The sequence below is a fragment of the Cynara cardunculus genome, assembly GCF_001531365.2.
Source record: "Cynara cardunculus var. scolymus isolate 2C chromosome LG 4, CcrdV1, whole genome shotgun sequence".
Taxonomy (NCBI): domain Eukaryota; kingdom Viridiplantae; phylum Streptophyta; class Magnoliopsida; order Asterales; family Asteraceae; genus Cynara; species Cynara cardunculus.
The window spans coordinates 5,186,335-5,200,098 of NC_037531.1; the positions used below are offsets into that span (position 1 = coordinate 5,186,335).

The 13,764-nt window shown below is 36.9% G+C and overlaps 2 protein-coding genes across 2 annotated transcripts in view; both read left to right on the forward strand.

The window, feature by feature from the left end:
* Positions 1-236: 236 nt before the first annotated feature.
* LOC112510794 lies at positions 237-2,267 on the forward strand. The gene is made up of 2 exons (XM_025116140.1): positions 237-1,771; positions 1,892-2,267. Exons 1-2 carry the CDS (start codon positions 237-239, stop codon positions 2,265-2,267), a joined length of 1,911 nt encoding a protein of 636 aa, XP_024971908.1.
* An 8,875-nt stretch (positions 2,268-11,142) lies between these two features.
* LOC112511692 (protein NRT1/ PTR FAMILY 2.11-like) overlaps positions 11,143-13,764 on the forward strand; it is a 20,354-nt gene continuing 17,732 nt past the window's right edge. The window contains exons 1-2 of the mRNA XM_025117403.1: positions 11,143-11,236; positions 11,738-11,955. Coding sequence (XP_024973171.1) covers positions 11,155-11,236; positions 11,738-11,955 — 300 coding nt within the window. The 5' untranslated portion in view covers positions 11,143-11,154. The remainder of the gene's footprint in view (positions 11,237-11,737; positions 11,956-13,764) is intronic.

The following is a 13,764-nucleotide window of genomic DNA, read 5'->3' on the forward strand; positions in this document are numbered from 1 at the left end:
GTGACAGACTTAAGGATAATGAAGGTGGGGAGGAAGGAAGCGTTCGACACGAGAACACTCAATTCCCTGAAAGGGTGGAAGTGTCTGATAAAGAGAAGGTGGAGTCGCTCATCATCGAGAGAACCGAGTTGACTGCAAAGGAGAGAGGATGCAGTTTTAAAACATTCAAAGGCACCGGGCCGAAGGAATTTAAAGGAATAGAGGGCCCAGTTGGCCTGATGAACTAGGTAGCCAAGATGCAGAGCTGCTTCAAAATTTGTAGATGCGCGGAAGATCAAAAGGTGACTTATGCTGCTACAACCTTTGTGGACTATGCATTGCATTGGTGGGAGTCTGAGTGTGCAATCAGAGGTGATGAGGATATTGTTGCCATGACTTGGGAACAAATGAAAAAGACGATGATGAATAAGTACTGCTCGCGAACGGAGGTGAACAAGCTAGAATCCGAATTTCTGAGATTAAAGCAAGGATCGTTGTCAGTTCAAGAATATGTTAACGAGTTTCTTGAAAAAGCAAGGTTCGCTAGTTACCAGGTGGCTACCGAGGAGAGAAAGATAGGTCGTTTCAAGGACGGCCTAAGAATCGAAATCAAACGTTACGTGGACATGACTAAGCCGACCGCATTCGTACAAGCAGTGGAGATGGCAAAGGTGGCAGAGGAGAACAACGCTAGAGAGACTGGTGATAGAAGAGAAGCAAAGAGAAGGTGGGAAGGATTGAGCAAGTTCAACAAGAAATCCAAATGGACTCCGACTCTGGCAAAAACACGAAGTGAGGAATTCACTATCCCTTCATCTAACAAATGCAACAAGAGGTATAGGGGAGAGTGCAGAGTGGGGAGCCTGATGTGCTATAAATGTGACAAACCGGGGCACACCGCACTAGAGTGCCCGAAAAGAAGGACTTGTTATGAATGTGGGGCTACGGGACATTTGTGCCCTGACTGTCCAAAACGTCGCAATGGTGCGACACCCTACGGGAAGATAGTGAATAACGGATTCGGGAAGAGAGCAGAAAATAGGAAGGAGCTACTTAAGGGACACGGCCGAGCTTACAACATGACTTTGGAGGAGGCCAGGGAAACACCCGACGTCGTATCTGGTATGTTCCCTATCAACAATGTGTATGCACATGTGTTATCTGATTCGGGTGCGAATGGTAGTTTTGTGTCTACTACCTTCTGCCACTATCTGAATAGGAGTGCCTGTAGACTAGACAAAACCTACACTGTAGAAACAGCCGACGGTAGTCAGTGTAAGGTAGACGAAGTATTTGATGAATGCATGATTGTTATAGATGGGAAGGATTTCCTTGTTAGGCTTATGCCAATGTGCCTAGGAGGTTTTGACGTAGTCTTGGGGATGGATTGGCTGTCCAACAATCATGCGCAAATACTATGCAATAAAAAGATGATAAATATTCAAACTCCGGAAGGAGAAACGATCCAGGTTTACGGTGATCGAAAGAAGGGTGGCGTAGGGTTGATCAATGCAATTAAGGCGAATAAGTGTCTGCGGAATGGTTGTGTGGCTTACTTGGCATACACCATCGACGCCAAGCTCGAAAAGAAGGCCATACATGATGTACCAGTGGTGAAGGATTACCCAGAAGTATTTCCGGATGAATTACCGGGAATACCACCGAAACTTCAGGTAGAGTTCCGAATCGATTTGGTACCAGGTGCGGTACCAATCGCAAGGGCACCTTATCGCTTAGCCCCAACAGAGATGCAAGAGCTAATAAAGCAATTGCAAGAACTCTTAGATAAAGGGTTTATCAGACCAAGCTCGTCGCCATGGGACGCACCGATTTTATTCGTCAAGAAGAAAGATGGCACGATGAGGATGTGCATCGATTATCGGGAATTGAACAAAATCACGATAAAGAACAGATATCCATTGCCAAGGATCGACGAACTTTTCGATCAGTTGCAAGGAGTCAGCTGTTTCTCGAAAATCGATTTGAGATCAGGTTACCATCAGTTGAAGGTTCGAGAAGAGGAATTGTCAAAGACCATTTTTAGGACTCGATACGGACATTACGAATTTGTAGTAATGTCGTTTGGGTTAACAAACGCACCTGCGGCATTCATGGACTTGATGAATCGAGTTTATGGACCGTATTTGGATCAATTTGTCATAGTCTTTATAGATGACATTTTGATCTATTCGAAAAGTAAAGAGGAGCATGAACAACACTTTAGGATGATTCTTGAATTATTAGCAAAAGAGCAATTGTACGCCAATTTCTCAAAATGTGAATTTTGATTGCATGAGGTACAATTCCTCTGTCACGTAGTCAACGTGGAAGGAATCAAGGTGGATCCGGCTAAGATTGATGCAGTTATGAACTGGGAATCTCCAAGGTCAGTATCGGAGATCCGAAGTTTTCTAGGCCTAGCAGGGTATTACCGAAGGTTTATCCAAGATTTCTCCAAGATAGCAACGCCCTTGACGACGCTGACAAAGAAGTCGGTTAAGTTTGATTGGGGGACAAAACAAGAAGAAGCGTTCTAGACACTTAAGAAGAAACTAAGCACTGCACCGGTTTTATCACTACCAGAAGGAGTAGAAGACTTTGTCGTTTACAGCGATGCATCAAAAATGGGCTTAGGTTGTGTACTGATGCAACGGGGCAAGGTCATTGCATACGCATCACGCCAGCTGAAAGAAAACGAGAGGAAATACCCAACTCACGACATGGAGCTAGCAGCTGTCGTCTTCGCGCTAAAAATCTGGAGACATTATTTGTACGGTACAAAGTGCATAATCTACACTGATCATAAGAGCCTTAAATACTTGTTTGATCAAAAGGAGTTGAATATGAGGCAAAGAAGGTGGATGGAACTACTTAAGGATTATGACTGTGAGATCCACTACCATCCAGGTAAGGCAAATGTAGTTGCCGATGCACTTAGTAGGAAGGAAAGAAACGGACCAATCAGGGTTCAAGCCATGTGGATGAGTGTTAAGGTGGAACTTCTAGACCGAATACGGGATGTCCAGAAGGAAGCTTTACTCGAAACAAACATCAAGAAGGAGAGGATGATTGGACAAATCAAGACTTTGACAGCTGGACCAGATGGAATATATAGACATGGGAGTCGGGTTTGGATTCCTAGTTTGGGAGACCTAAGAAGTGTAGTGATGGATGAAGCACATAAGTCTAAATATACTATGCATCCAGGTAGTAATAAGATGTACAAGAACATAAAAGAAAGCTATTGGTGGCCTGGCATGAAAAGGGCAGTAGCTAGCTATGTGGGGAAATGTTTGACGTGCTTGAAGGTGAAGACCGAGCATCAGAAACCGTCTGGAATGTTGCAACAAATGGAGATCCCAGTATGGAAGTGGGGAATGATCACAATGAATTTCGTCACCAAACTTCCAAGAACGGTAAAGGGACACGACGCCATATGGGTGATTGTGGACCGACTAACGAAGTCCGCTCACTTCTTGCCGATCAGCGACAAGTATACACTAGAAAGATCGGCCCAGCTTTATGTCAATGAAATCATGTCGAGACATGGTGTACCAATATCCATTGTCTCGGATAGAGATGCTAGGTTTACTTTGAGGTTTTGGTCAAGTTTTCAGCAAGAAATAGGAACGCGGTTGAACTTGAGTACCGCATATCATCCTCAAACTGATGGCCAGAGTGAGAGGACGATACAAACACTGGAAGACATGTTGAGAGCTTGCGTGATTGACTTCGGAGGTAGTTGGGACAACCACCTCCCATTGGTGGAATTTGCTTATAACAATAGTTACCATTCGAGCATCAAGGCGGCACCATTCGAAGCATTATATGGTCGTAAGTGTAGAACTCCAATTTGTTGGGCAGACATAGAAGAAAGGCAACTAGCTGGACCCGAGTTGGTCCAACAGATATCTGATAAAATCGTACAGATCAAGGAAAGGTTAAAGGTTGTGCAAGATAGGCAAAAGAGTTATGCTGATAGAAGACGTCGACCTTTGGAATTCCAAGTAGGTGATAAGGTTTTGTTGAAGATATCGCCATGGAAGGGGGTCGTGAGATTTGGGAAGAAGGGTAAGCTAAGTCCAAGGTATATCGGACCATTTGAGATAACTGCAAGAGTAGGAGCAGTTGCTTATCGGTTGAAACTACCAGAGGGATTAAGTGGTATTCACAACACCTTTCATGTGTCAAACTTGAGAAAATGTTTAGTTGACAAATCGACTGTTGTGGATTTAGACGACATCGAGGTTAACGACAAACTCGCCTATGTGGAAGAACCAATTGGTATATTGGATAAGAAGACGAAAAGACTAAGAAACAAAAGTATACCATTGGTGCTAGTTAAGTGGAAATTCCATAAAGGCACAGAAATGACGTGGGAGCGAGAAGAAGAAATGAGATCTAAGTATCCCCAGTTGTTTTAGTAAGTGCTAATTCCGAGGACGGAATTTCATGAAGGAGGGGAGAGTTGTAAAACCCAAAAATTTGTGGAATAAATAATTTATCTTTATTAGTATTTTATTTTAAGAGTATATATATATATATATATATATATATTAAATAAAAATAGAAGGTTGAAATAGGTTTAAAAGTCGGACCAAAAATGAAGGAAGAAGTCAAGACATGGGTGAAAGTTGTCAATTCGCGAAAGTTAAGGGACTGGGTCGTGTGTAAGCAGGTCCAAACCAGAAGGACCTATTTTGTAAATAGGCAACAGACCTGCAACAGGGTGGCCTGCTTTCAACGATCGAGAGAGGCAGAAGAGGAACAGGCGGTGCCTGGTTCAAAAGAGGAAACTGTAACCTGCATGGTTGCAGGCTGTGGAAGAGAGCAGTTCCCGGCCCAAAACTCGGGATTCTGCCGATTTGGTCAACTAATAGGCCAAATTGTGTGAGCATAAATTGAGGGCACCAGGTTGGGGTCGTTATTCTTTTGAGAGAAGAAGGGAATCGTTAAGCTTGAAAGAGAGAAGCCGGAGTTCATACCAGCAAGAAACCCCCTGCTTCCCGTCGTTTAGAGGTAAATACTCGACCAAATTTATGATTTAAACAATGTTTAGCCGTGACTTTGGCCCTGTATAGAACCCTAGAAGGCTCACGTCCAAACTTTGTGTTTTGGGATTCGATTTCAAGGATTAGATTTCATTTGTTAAACACGCTGTATCGCATTCTACTTAGAAGCCACCTTAGAGAATGTTACACAGAAGCTCTGCACGAGAGCTCTGTATCAAATGCGTTAGACAGAAGCTCTGCGTGAGAGCTTTGTGTCATGTTAGCCAGAAGCTCTGCATGAGAGCTTCGTATCAAGTTATGTTATAGTGAAACTCTGCGTGAGAGCTCTGTATCAAGTTATGTTAGATAGAAACTCTGGAGGAGGGACCACAGAGGGGCTCTTGCCCTTGGTATGGTATTATTATTCTAAGTATGGTTCAAACAGAAGCTCTGTAAGAGAGACGACAGAGGGGCTCTGGTCCTTGGTACCGAATTATTTCCCAAGGCTCAACCACAGAGGCTCTGGTAAATACCACAGAGGCTCTGGTCGTGAGACCAGAAGCTCTGGAAGAAAGAGACCACAGAAGCTCTGGTTGATACCACGGAGGCTCCGATCGACACCACAGAGGCTCTAGTCAACCACAGAGGCTCTGGCCCTCTCCAAGACTTAGCACAGAGGCAGCCTTAGAGTTTCATCCTTAGCTCTGATGGCTTGATAAGACTTTTAAATAACAAGCGAATAGTTGACCAATGATAACCCTAGTCGACATAGTTGACCGTAAGTTAACTTTTATAGTCCTTGTAGAAATTTATGTACTATTCGCTATTATAAATTGTAGGTTACCAGTCAGCGCCGTTAAGTAAGCAATCGACGTTATCAGGTGAGTCTTCATGAGACTTACAATGGGATGCATACTTATATATAAACTTATTTTCAAGCACTATACGATTTATATGATGATGGTACAAATACATGATGTTTTAAGTTTACATACATGATATGTTTTACATGTATGACGTTTTATGATCAGTTGCATGCTATGTGTTTAATCAGTTTTCGAAAACTCTAGCATGATTTTCCATACCAAAGTCTGATGATTTAAGGGTGGGCATTTGACCAGTAAGTCACGGCTAGTATAAAACACTACCTGGACAAGTGGATGATAAGTTAAGATTTTGATACCCAGGGCGTGTTGGTGACTAATAAGTCACGACCAGTATGAAACACTACCCGGACAAATGGGTAATCAATCGAGAATGAAGTATCAACCCAGGGTGTGTTTGTGACTAAATGACCCATTCCAGACAGATAATTTATGAGATCTCATTTCTTTCAGTGTTGCATGTTTTTAGAAATTGCATGCTACGTGGTACAAAGTTTACAAGTTGAAATGTATGACGTACAATGATTTTATACACGAAAACCATGAACTCACTGAGCTTTATAAGCTGACTATAGTATGCATCTCAGGCCCAGGTAGTTCGAGGGCGGATAAAGGCAAGGGACATGCTTAGAGAGTTGCTCATTATCATCTCATGTTAGTCTTTTGTCTAAGATGCGCTGTAATGATCTTTTGTAACTTAACCCCAAGAGAAGGTGGGTTAGAACTTAAGTTAGATTTTGATGATTCAAAGACTTCCGCTGTAATAGTTTAAATGGTTTTAAATTAGCCATTACTTTGGTGTATTTATGAAGGAAATGTTTCAGATTACGTAACATCTCTCTTGATGAAATTCATGGTGTTATAGAAACCCTCTCATCGATCAAAGCATTATCCGGTAAGGACCCTTCACCGATCATGTGTTGTCCGGTAACACCCTCATCGATCAAAGCATTGTCCGAAAAGGACTCTTTATCGATCAAAGCATTGTCCGGATAGGACTTTTCACCGGTCAAAGTGTTGTCTGGATAGGACCAAGTGTTATCCGATGAGACCTCTCACTAATAAAGTATTGTTGGGATTAAACCTCATCACTCATAATATGGTTATAGATGAAATGACAATGTAACCGCGATAGATGAAATGACAGTGTAACCGCGATAGATGAAATGACGCTTTAACCGTGGCAGGGTAACCAAGATGTTAAAATTCATGTTTAAACGGTCTTGGTGTTTGCAGTAGGTTATGTTTGTAAGAGGGAAATTCATTTACTAGACCTTTCGGTCTAATCCTCAGTTGTTGTAATTATTTGTTTTGCAGGTCATCCAACAACTCATGATAAAGGCAAAGAGAAGATGTAGAAGAATTTTGGAAGAAAGTTTTATTGTGACAAAAAAATTTGAACTCATACTGTTGATTTGTCATATATAAATATACATGGAATGTTTGTAAATTTGGTTACATTACTTAAGTGGAAGTATGAGGTTTTGTTGTTAGCACTGTTTAGTACATGATGGGTCGTTTCAGAGATGGGTTATCGTATCAGTGTGGTGCGAGGAATGGGTTTATTGCATCTACTTGGTGCGAGGAGTTGTGTTTATCGCATTAGTGTGGTACGACAATTGAGGTTTATCACATTTGTTTGATTGATAAAGTTGGTTTATCGCCTGTGCCGGATGCGAAAAAATGTTTTTATCGCATCTATTGGATGCGACAAAATGTGTTATTGTATCTGTTTTACGCGATGATGGATTATCTCATCCTCATGTTGTGATGAGATGATGTTGTCTCATCTATATGATGCGACAAAAATGAGGTTTGATGCAATGTTATTTATATGTTAATTTTCAAAGATTGACTTTTCAAAATTGTTTTAGTGATTTTTCACCCTGTAATAGTTATTATGGGATTGCTCACTACATCTTTTGTTCTAACCCTCTTTGGTTTTCAAAAATGTGCATTACATGTCGGGCACATCCGGAAGGTAAAGGGAAGAGAAAGATGTAAATTGCAGGGTTATATATTTACATCTGTATTTATGATGAACGTGGATTTTGTTGAAGTTGAATTTATACATGAACTTGTGAAGTTGTATTATTCAAGTCATGTACTTTGTAAGAAAACGTTTGTAGCTATTTTTGTATGTAGCAATGTATATAATTGGAACTAGTGTGTAATATTTGTATTTCCATATTATATGGAATATGTGTGCTTTATCCAAATATAGGATGGGGTGTTACATACATACATACATACATACATACATACATACATACATACAGACATACATACATACATACATACATACATACATACATACATACATACATACATACATACAGAGAGAGAACAAATCAAATACAAATTATGGAAATGTTACAAAACATATAAACCAATTAATTAAGATATTTATAAAAATTATTATTGTTCATTTATTATTATTAAATATTTATAGAAGATGATAAAAATTCATTATTTATAATCAATGTTTGATATTAAGAAACAATTTATATACACTAAGGGGTCGTTTACCAAACGATTACTCGAGTAAGTGAACACCAAGTTATTTTACCTTACTGGATGAATATGGTAAGGATCAAGAATCTTACCCGGTAAGAGCGAGACAAAGACCAAGAGTCTTACCCGGTAAGTGAAGTGGACGACTCTTACCACGGTAAGCGCTTACCGGGTAAATTGTCGCATACGATACTGTTTTTGTGGACTAAAATCTTATCCGGTAAGTAAATGATAGTGTTAAATTTATCGGTAAGTGTTTACGGGGTAAGTGCTTGGTAAACGGCCCCTAAATATTTATTAGACTAGATGGACGGTGGTAGAATTTTATGATTTTTTTTTATTGTTAAGGAATGAATAAGTTTTTAATGCTTGTTTTTATTTGAATTGTGGTGTACGTAAAGAGAGAGAGAAATTTGTAAAGTTTTACAGATGGCTATTTTTAGAAGACGTGTAAATATAGTTGTCAAAGCTGGATAATATGTTTGAACCACGTATAAATCATTGAATGCTAATTCAAAGCATCGTCAGATATCTTGGTTTCCCAAGAACTTGATGTTAAATACGACTTCAATGCTGATTTTTATGTATACTTTCTTTTTAAATTTTTAACTAATAAAAAATAATCTTCGACAATTATATTTATTCCAAATTATTTTATATATGGCTTAATTTTAGAAAATATAACAAAAAGTATATATGGTTCCGAGTTGAAATTAGTTAGTAGTCTAAATTGTTTTATGTAGAGATTGATCTTATTAATTCCCTGCATAAAAACATGTTTGGCAAAATGAATAATTAAGTTACAAATATTATCACATGATTTTTCAAAATAAAAATACATAAAAAGTATTAATTGTTGAATATGATTAATTTTATTTTAGATAAATATAAGTTTCCATAAAAACAAGACAAAAGTCCGAAAAAAAAATGAATCAGCGAGAAAACTATTAAAATTAAAATAGTAGGAAAAAAATATCAAGATATATTAATAACTTAGTGGTAAGGAAGTGTTTATGTATGCTTGATCTTGTAGAGTTCAAGTCTTGTAGTTGTTATTTTGAAACTTTTTATTAGTAATAATACCATTGGGTCTAAATTGATGCTTTGATGTCGTGGACCCTTTGGAGCGGCCCTGCAACTCACATTCAAGGAGAGGCGTGTAAACATTATTTCACCTTCGGGTAGTGGTAGTGGTAGTGGTAGTGGTAGTGGAAGCAAATACTCGATTACTTCTCTATAGATTCACTCTTTCTATTTTCTACCTTGAGCACTTCATGTAGGTGGCCTAGGCCTAGCCAACACAACCAGGACTTGCATGATACATTAGCGTCTCTAAGGTTAGCTAAAAAGCATGTTTAAATACAAAATAACTGTTGGATCATACTAATACACTAAAATACTACATAAAATTTGATAGCCAATCGATGACTCGTTCGATTTTTTACGACCATACAAAACCATAAAAATATATTTGAAAAATGTAAAAATAATAAAACTATTTGTGTACTATTTTTTAAATATGTATATATAATCTAAAAACATTTCAACATAACAATTGTAAATGCGTACATAATTTTAAAACATTCCAACGCAACATTTCTAAATATATAAAAAAATTCAACACAACAATTGCAACACCTTACATAATTTAAAAGCATTCCAACATGACAATTGCAAATGCGTACATAATTTAAAAGCATTCCAACATGACAATTGCAAATGCGTACATAATTTANAAAGCATTCCAACATGACAATTGCAAATGCGTACATAATTTAAAAGCATTCCAACATGACAATTGCAAATGCGTACATAATTTAAAAGCATTCCATAAGAATAGATGCAGAAATGAAGAAAATGAAGAACCAAAACACTCAAAAATAATTATTAGCGATGTCATATCAGAATAAGTCAATAAATTGTTTTTATAAGCAATCCCAAACAACTTCATACTTTCGTTGAATTTAAGCCATTTCACCCGTGTTTTTAACTTTTTCTAAGAGTAATTTACGTTTTTCTTCCGCTATTTTCGTACTTGTACTTTTCAAATTATAATTTTTATTTTTATTAAAACATTAAGTGTTTTGAATATTTATGTTAAATAAATAAATCATCTAATTTTTAAAAATTAGTTGTATAAATATGTTTTTAACCTTAAAAACTACTTGTAACAAGCTAAGAAAATTTTAAAGTCAAAAAAATCTAAATCAATTTTAGTGTCTTTAGTTACGTAAGATTTTAGAAATGTAAAATTGATTTAAGTTTTTTTTACTTTAAAACCTTCTAAGCCAGATTTCAAATAGCTTTTTTGAGTTAAAAATTAAATTATATAAGTAATCAATTTTTAAAAGTTCAATAACTTACTTTTTAAATCAAAAAGTTTAAAGACTTGATTATTTTAAAAAAATTAATTTTTATATTAAAAAAAATAATTTACAAACTTAATCATTTAAAATAAAAATGTTGGCTAGGTTTTCTTTTAACATTTACACTGGTTCTCTCAAATAGTCTGTTAAGTTTACATATATAACAATAGAGTTTCCTTGAGGTTTAGATCCTACTCTTCCACCTATTTATTGCTTCATGCAAAAACATTTGTTTGTCTTTTTTGACATTAATACAGCTACTTAGACAACTCAATAAATTGGAGTCAAATAGCCTAAGCTTGATTCTTTTATATATATACATATACATATACATACAGAAAGATAGGGAGAACGGGGGAGATCGTGGGCGGAGAGAGACGGTAAAAGAAGACGAGGGTCGAAGCTATGGAGGTAGAAGCCATGGAGATAACAAACGAGAAGGTGGAAGAAACGTTCGAGGAGTCGGACTATAAAGGAATCAAAGCTATGCCGTATGTCATAGGTAAGACTTGAATGTTAGGTTCGTTTACCAACATAAACGGGGTAATTAAGAGTTTCGGTTATCAAAATGACATTTTAAAGTTGTTGGTGAACAACCATCATCTATGACCGGTAATTAAGCATCTCTTACCTGGTAGGTAAGATGATTAGGTAAGAGTTATCATCTTTACCGAGTAAGATTCTTGGTCGTCAAAATGACATAGTAAGATGGTTAGTAAACACTATCATTATTGAATGGTAAGCATCTATTACCCGGTCAATGTTGATTGGGTAAGAGACACTAACTTCACTTATCGAGTAAGATTCTGACCAGCAAAATGACATAATAAGATTGTTGGTAAAGGTCGTCATCTCTATAACTATACAAGTGTCTCTTACCCAGTAAAGAGGGTAACAAGTGTATACTTACTCGCTTATAGACAATAATATGTGTTCAGTTAACAACCATATTGATTCTTTAAATCTTTAAGAAAAATGATTTTACTACTAACCATTGTTGTAGGAAACGAGACATTTGAGAAACTAGGAACGATTGGGACATCGGCAAATCTATTAGTGTATCTTACAACAGTATTCAACATGAAGTCCCTGGCAGCAGTGAACCTCATCAACGTCTTCAATGGTACCTGCAATTTCGGAACTCTTTTCGGAGCTTTTCTCTCGGACACATATTTCGGACGCTACAATGTTATAGGATTCGCCTCCATTTCTTCTTTGGTGGTAGAGTACATGCTAATCCCTCTCTTAGTATCATTTTCAACTAAATGTCCTACTTATCTTTCAATAATTCATTAAATGCTAACAAAAAATATTGTAGCATGAGATCCTGTTAAATTACTTTTTAAAACAAAAAAAAATACATAAATTCTTACATTTCTCATCTTAACTATTATTATCACATGATCGTTTATTAGGGGGCGTTTTATTTATAATCTATCTAATTCTAACAAATTATACAAACCATAATCAATGCTTATATTAAAAAACAATAGAGATATTTATGAACAATTATTATGATTCATTAATTATGATTGAGATATATATACGAAAAATGATAATGTTCATTTGTTATGATCATGACTTTAGATTAGAAAACAGAATGGAATCAAATATTATTAAACTAGATGGACGGCTAAGACTGGTTTGTAGGGTATGTTAGAATTGAATAGTGTGTAAATGAAACGGCTTTTATATACAAGGGTTAAATCAAATAAGAACCATAAAAACGTTGAGAACCATAAAAATTGATCTCAACCTAGATTTATATCCGATGGTTATGATTTATTCATGCGGTTTTGCCAAAAAGACAATTGTAAATTCCAACTCATGAAATAAAACACAATTTTCATCTATGTACTATTTCAACTCATGAAATCCAACATAATGTTCATATATATGTTATTTCATCACATGCAAATCAAACGATATTCATTAAATATATAATATATGTTATTTCACCACATGAAATCAAACAATATCCATCTATATATAACATATGTTGTTTTACCACATGAAATCAAACAATTTTCATCTATAATGTATTTCTGAAATCAAACACAATTTTCATCTATAATCTATTCATGAAATCAAACACAATTTCATCTATAATATTATTTCACATCATAGAATCAAACACAACTCTTATCTACATGTTGTTTTACTCTACGAAATCAAACACAATTTTGAGAAAAAAAAAACCCCAAATCTGTTTACAAATGTTTAACCTCCTAATTTAGGCTCGCCATCTCAAATTCTGTTTCTTCCTCCCTGTATTCTTCAACAAATGTGTCTGTCCTCTCAAAAACCACTCATTCACAAACTCCATCGATTAGGATCCACTCCTCTGAAACCCTGAAATTGATTCAATTCGAAATTCAAATCCAAAACCAAATTAATCAACAGTACTTGAAACACAACCAAAACATATATTAGAAGAAATTAAAGGTCTACGCTTACTACGAATGCTTACATAAGTGTTCAACTGACAAACAAAATGGGAGAAAAGTATTTGAAGTGATAGACGTTGGGAGAAATCGAGAGGTTCGACAACGATGAAGCTGTTATCGGCGATCCCCCACTGGATGAAACCGTCGAGAGATGGATCGTTGACCATCTTATAAGTTTCGAGAACGAAAGATTTGCGTGTTTCGAGGCAAAAGCGTAAGCATGTGAGGGATTTCATCAGCATTCATCGAGGCAGAAGGGTTTTCACTGCCAGAGAATGGGAGGGAGAGGGTGGGTTTCGCCGGAGGGGGGGGGTGAGGGTGGGGGTTTGCTGCCGGAGAAAGAAGAAATGGGAGGGGTCGTTCATTGCGTCCAGGGTTCCATCACGGTTCCATTTTTTGACGCTGCATGAGAGAGAAGAACCCGTGGTGAACTGGATGTGAAAGGTCCAAATACCCCCTTCAACTTGTCATATATTTGATAACTACTCGCGATGCAACCATAGATATTGATTTTAATATTTTATTTTATTTTTTATCTCATTAGATGTTATAATATGGTCTTATGTGATTTTAAAAAAATGAT